At 29.9% G+C, this 7,064-nt stretch overlaps 1 protein-coding gene across 1 annotated transcript in view; it reads right to left on the bottom strand.

Annotated features, from left to right (window-relative positions):
* Positions 1 to 1,226: 1,226 nt before the first annotated feature.
* The window catches only part of LOC105363592 (uncharacterized), a 31,848-nt gene continuing 26,010 nt past the window's right edge, over positions 1,227 to 7,064 (bottom strand). Inside the window, exon 2 of the mRNA XM_011501329.1 lies at positions 1,227 to 1,515. Within this exon, the coding sequence (XP_011499631.1) occupies positions 1,238 to 1,515 (278 nt within the window). The 3' untranslated portion in view covers positions 1,227 to 1,237. The remainder of the gene's footprint in view (positions 1,516 to 7,064) is intronic.

Below are 7,064 nucleotides of genomic sequence, written 5' to 3'. Positions count from 1 at the left end.
AGTAAAGACTTGTGCGAGCGGCTATGGTAGCGCCGATGGCGCATCTCGATAATATCGAGGGCGGCAAAGTACGCGCCCATCAAAATCATTTTACAGCCGACGACGTCATTCTTTTTTTTTTCTTTTTTTTTCTGGCAATTCTTTTATCGCGAAATACGAGAGATACACGGATTTAAATCTTAGATGTGAAATTGTACTTCAGCTAGTCGCGCGATACAACTTTAACTGTTCCTTAGTCTTCGCTTTTCACGGTTCTCCCTCGTACGTTTTCACATTATTTTATAGATTTTCATACCAGTTGAGATAAAAATGAGAAAATTAAAAGAAACGATCCTTTCCTTGTTTTGTACAACGAAACGAATACTTCATCAATAGTAGGTTGAATTTTATTATTTATTAAATTTGATATATTTGATAAATTTATTAATAGGAGAGAGGAAAATTTATTATTATTAGAGGCATTAACACACACACACACACACTCGCACACACACACGCGCACACACACACACACACACGCGCACACACACACGCGCACACACACGCGCACACGCACGCACACGCACACACACACGCACACACACACATATATATATATTGTGTATATTATAATTTTGAAGGACCTTTTTTATGAAAGAAAATGAAGAATTTTATATACGTTTCGTTTGAGATTTATTCTAATACTTTTTTTTGTATTATTCGTTTAGATGGTGTAATGTTTTTGACATGGAATGTCACATACTTTTCAGAAATTTTTCACTCATTAAAATATTATAAAGTGTCATGTAACGTAAGATAAAAGATTATTTCTTGCTATTGATGTTATTGAAAAATAATTCTTAAGCTAATATGAGTCATATCATAAACTATGTTAATCTTATAATCTGAATATCATGAGGCGGAATTGAATGCGCGTTTATAGTAGTTATGAATATCATCACGATATTTTTTTATTAATCCTCAACACATTTAATAAGGTCAAAACAAAAAATTACTAACAATTCCGAGTCGTAATTTCATTCATTTATTTAATTTTATAACACCTACAAGAATACCTAATACAGAAAAAACGACGACAGTTTAATTATATAAGACTTGAATTAGAAGCGTTGCAGAAACTTATGTTAATACTTATAAAGAACAAATATTATATTATTATTATAGTATTGCGAAATTAGTCGCTCATTTAATGTATCCGCAGTATGGAAATTTTTTTTCAAAACAATGTTCGAACAGCTCAACCGTTATATGCAATTAACCATTGGTTGATCAGAAAGAAATTAGACTTAAATTGCTGCACAGCGTTTAAGTGATCTATACTTATACTTATATGAGATGCTGTAAGCTCAATAGGTAATATTCTTTGGAAATTAGTTGCCTTTTGTAATTTATATTTTGTCAAGTATGATATACTTCGGTTGCTGTGAGATGGGCGGTCACGAAGTTTTATGCAAGTTCTTTTGATTGGTTGTAAGCATGTAGGTGGAGCACTTTTTGATTGATTGTTCGGACAAACTGGAAAAAATGTAGAGTATTATATGAAATAGCGGTTCGACATTCGAGTAACTTGATAATGAAATATTAATTGAAAAAATAAAGATTTTGGTTAATTTTGACACGCATACGTTTATCCTATGTATTGGCTAATGTCTAATTAATAGTAATTCATTAGAGCTTGTGAAACTTATAAAAAAGGCTGAATTTTTTAGAAAAATTCCACTCAATGAAACTTATTCATTTAGTTAGAAATAAAATAGATATGATATTATTAAAGAATGTTTATGTAATTATTAAAATTAAGATCGTCATATAAAGGTTTATTGATTAAATTTAGTAGTATTATACCTGTAAATAAATCAATTAATTACACTTTTTTTATGTAAAGGTTTTAAAGCATTTAAAACATTTTCCTACCCAACAAAATCGATATTCTAATCTTTATTACAGTAGTAAATTGATCTCGGACATTAGTGCTCACATTGTTATAAACATTACAACATATTAGCATCATTCGATGAAACAAAATATAAGACGGGGAAAAAAAAATGTTAAAATCACTAAACACAATATTTACGATCCAATAGATTTCTCCGCAACACGACATAAAGCTTATATAATAATAAACTAAATAGCTTGTTAACACTAATTAGTCATAAATTATCAATACCTAGGCAGCGACGAATTATCGGATATATCGCGTCAGGGATCCCCATCAACCTCAACGCGCATCACTCAACAATACGACGAACACATACAATCTCAAAGTTATTTATTCTACATGAGCAAATGCACTTGTTCGATCTTTTCCATAATTTGATTCTACATTTAAGATTTAATTTCCAGATTTTTTAATCTTATTAATTTCGACATAATTTCACGACTCGTAAATTTTTAACTTATTTGAGAGAAATATAGCAATGACTTAAATCCATGCAAATCTTTAATAAAGTTAAAGCTTAAGATAAGAAATCATTTATTTTATATTGATAAGCGTTATTCCATAATAAATGTCATGATGGTAAATACAAAATTTCACATAAATTAACAGATTTTGAACCCTAACAATGTAAAATTTTATTATTTTAGTCATTGGTGTAGTCATAAGAGTCAACGTACATTGTATAGGGTAATTAGACATAAACATCAATTTTCAATTCAATTTGTGTAATTTTTTGGGTATTAAAAGATCGATAACAGTTAATCGAAATATAAATAATATATATTGAATTTTAACAGGTTATCTGTAATAATAAATTTAATTAAGCTTATAATTTTCATTAGAAATGGAATTTGATGGATTTTTCATTTTAGCAAATAACGTTATAATTAATTATGATTATGATTATGTTAATTTTGAGCGCTGATATAAGATTTTTCCAAAAATTAATGGTTTAAATTCAATTTATTGGAACTGGAATTCTTGTTCAGTATTTCCCATTCGACAAATTTTCCAAAATATTACACGATGAGTTAGAAAATGTTTATTAAACTTAAAGTTACTAAAACCTTATGTCGTGCGATATTTGAACAGTAAAGAACTACGGCGATTGTTTAAGCGATCAAAGGCTTAACAAAATAAAAGTTAATATTTAGAATTGAAATACCCAGCTAATTAAGGTTTTGAAAATAATTATGAGCACATATGCATGTGTGCACATGTCTGCGTGCAATTTTGTTTCTCTCTTTCTCCCCTCCCCCCTCTCTCCCTCCCTCACTCCCTCTCTCTCCCTCTCTCTCTCTCTCTCTCTCTCTATATATATATATTTTTTTTTTTTTGTTTTTTTTTTTGTTTTTTTTTTTGTTTTTTTTTTTGTTTTTTTTTTTTGTTTTTGTTTTGTTTTTGTTCTCGGCAGTAAGCGAAGTATTCGGGATTAATAAAACGAGACTTTCGGCACGCGATATATTTAGGATGAGCTTTCCTGAAGGCGCCTAATTGTCATGTGATAATGAGGGAGGATGATCTCGACGTGGTGATCCATTTTAAAGTCGCCGCGCGAAGAGAATATGCAAATGTAAATTGGGATCAGTATGAGTTAGACGAACGGATTCTCTACCTTTCGAGATTCTTACCTCTTCCTTTTTACCTTTATTTTTCTTTATTTTTCATCATGCCAAATAACGAGATTTCTGCGGGGCGATCTTGAAGAGATAAAATGAGCGTCAAACTGGAATCATGGCAAGATTGAGAAATGTTTATTTTGAACATGAACATAAATATTGGCGAATAAGTTTTGAAAAAGTCGTTTTTTTAATCGAGCCTGAAACATCCAATATTATTATCAATTTTCAACTTCTCTTCATACGTAACAGGAGATTTAAACCAATAAATTTTATATTTGCAATCACCATCAATAATAATAATAATAATAATAATAATAATAATAATAATAATAATAATAATAATAATAATAAATAATAATAATAATAATAATAATTAATAATAATAATAATAATAATTAATAATAATAATAATAATAATTAATAATAATAATAATAATAATTAATAATAATAATAATAATAATTAATAATAATAATAATAATAATTAATAATAATAATAATAATAATTAATAATAATAATAATAATAATTAATAATAATAATAATAATAATTAATAATAATAATAATAATAATTAATAATAATAATAATAATAATTAATAATAATAATAATAATAATTAATAATAATAATAATAATAATTAATAATAATAATAATAATAATTAATAATAATAATAATAATAATTAATAATAATAATAATAATAATTAATAATAATAATAATAATAATTAATAATAATAATAATAATAATTAATAATAATAATAATAATAATTAATAATAATAATAATAATAATTAATAATAATAATAATAATAATTAATAATAATAATAATAATAATTAATAATAATAATAATAATAATTAATAATAATAATAATAATAATTAATAATAATATCGACATCTGCACGGGATGAAATAATTTTAATGAAGTTGTTTTGTTAGCTCGATCTATAATTATTGTTCCTCATCTAAAATTATGGACTTATGCTCTCCTTATGCGAATACTCACTTTGATGATAATTTTAATAAAGTTACTAATTAACGGATATATTACGACCTCGTACAACTAAGTGATCAGTCACGCTATTAATTGATGAAATCGCCAATCGATGCTTTTGCTTTTTATTGGAATGCACTTAAAGCGGTAACCTAATACAAGAGGTAATCTATCTCCTAAAACTTTCTAGATAATAAAGAAATTAATTTATATATCATTATGAATAATGAACGTATGTGTGATATTTAGGGCTGATTTATTTGGTATTTCGCGAGAAAGAAATAAAAGTATAAAATTAGATAGCCGCGTTAAGCGCTAATAATATTACATATATCATGGGCGTTTTAATGAGTTTCGATAGAATTTTCATTTAAAATTTAAAATCCATATTTCATAATCTAACATTCCACTACACATCAATTCACGAATGGTACCTACTTTCATTCGAAAGCTCACCTGTTCTTAAGGCCCGCACTAACCTTATTTTTCCAGGTCCCTTCCACGAACACTCCATCTTCGAGGCCCACAAACCAATTTATAACTCGTTCATAAACAGAGCAAAAGACCGATGCATAAACTTCGCGGCGACGAGGAGCAGCAGAAGCAGCAGCATTCTCATGTTTTTTTTTTTTCTTTCGTAGTGAGCGACGCCTCGCAAAAACGACGGCCAAAAACAGTCACCAGCCCATTGCACCAGCATTGCAAAACCTTATCACCGGCCATTTTCCATTAAACCAGCGCTCGCAGTGTGTTCCGCGAGAAGAATATTGGCAATAGGCCGTCGTACGTAAGAGGAACGATCTTCAATCTATATGTAAGTGAGGTTCTTGCGGCAGAAGAAGCCGCGTTGCTGCTGCGGCATCGGCTGAACGGCTGATGCCTCGGGGCTTCGTTCACTCCCTTCACAAAGTGGAGGTCGTCATCAGATAACATCTTCTCGAGTGGAGCAGATCATCGGTAGCCACGGGAGCCGAGGCATAGATCATATTAATGGCGGGAGAAATGCCGTGCCCACGAGAAATCCAGAAGGCCGTCGAGCGGTGGGCGGGGTGTGCGCGCGATGGGCGCGCGGGGGAAGTGAACGAGGTGGCGGATGACGGGATCGTGGATTGAGGGACGGTGGGAGGGGAGAGGTTAAAGCAGAGAGTGTGTGTGTGAGAGAGAGAGAGAGAGAGAGAGAGAGAGAGAGAGAGTGGTAGCGAAATATTGGCGCTAAGGGGAGGGAGGAGAGATAATACGCGCAAGGCAAGGGGCTTCTTCGTGTTGTACGAAACAAGGAAGTTAATTAATGGTTGGGTATAATCTTTATTTTTCGTTAATTGTGCCGGGCAAATTAGGGATGATTTACCGATAAGTGATACAATTAATTTATATCTTTGAACGAGGTTGGTTGACTTCAAAGTGCTACCGGATATTTACCGGTTCTCTGGAATCTATAGTACATTTTTATAAGCTCTTAGCATCAAAATGCCAAGTTAAAAATTTCGTTTACGTGCCGGTGATCAATCCAAAAGTTCTCGAATGAACTTGGTAATTCTAGCATGTTTAACCTAATTGCTTACATACTAAGTATCGTTCGACTTTTTCACATTTTTAATTTCTCAAATGACGTTTCGCGAGTTAAAAATGACAAACATTAATAAAGAATGGATGAGATATATTTTCTACCTTGTAAAAAAATAAAACGTGTACTCGAGGAATTTCCACTTATAACTGTAGACAAGCTAAAATGTCTCGAAAGCGTTACCCAACATTCATTACCTCTTACATATAGAGTGAAATAAAAGTTTATCTGTTTGTTAAAAGCTTTTACACAAATTCAATACAATTTATTTATCGTAAATTGTTCGAAAACTTTATGTAATTTTTACATTTTCATTTAAACATTCAATTTTTACATACCTAAACTTTTTTATTTATTTTTCTTTTTTATAATGCCTCACTATCTAGACGAGTGGATATTAATTTTCAATCGTATTAAACATCAGCATTTTCATGACTTAGGTAAATAAAAACTTATAACGTAAGAGAACATTCAAATGATTTAGATTTAAATTTACAATTAAACAATGGGCATTTATGGCAATAATGGGCATTTCAATTTATTGAAACATTAGTTTTGTTTAAATTTTAATGCGAATAAATTACTTTTAAATAAATATCAACGTAGATCATGTAGAAAATCAATCTACGATCGCCAATGAAGTTAAGTAAAAAAGTAGAACACAATTTTCATAGACTTTGATTATTATTATGAAGTTACGTAACAAACAAGAAGCATCCACTTTCATCATTTTCAATTATATGCATTACTCTTTAATATTTGAAACATCGTTTGCATTCTGTAAAAATAAAAGGCAAAATAATGAAGAATAATTTGCAGCTAAAGTGAGAACAGTATATCTTCAGCGAATCAATTGACGAGTAAAAAAATACGTACATCGGCAAGGATAATAAAATGCGAGATAGAAACGTAGGAGAGAAAAGCAGGTAGTTCGATAAAGATCGA

Source organism: Ceratosolen solmsi, unplaced genomic scaffold (genome assembly GCF_000503995.2).
Source record: "Ceratosolen solmsi marchali unplaced genomic scaffold, CerSol_1.0 scaffold3, whole genome shotgun sequence".
NCBI lineage: Eukaryota > Metazoa > Arthropoda > Insecta > Hymenoptera > Agaonidae > Ceratosolen > Ceratosolen solmsi.
This window is presented reverse-complemented; position numbering and strand designations above follow the sequence as displayed.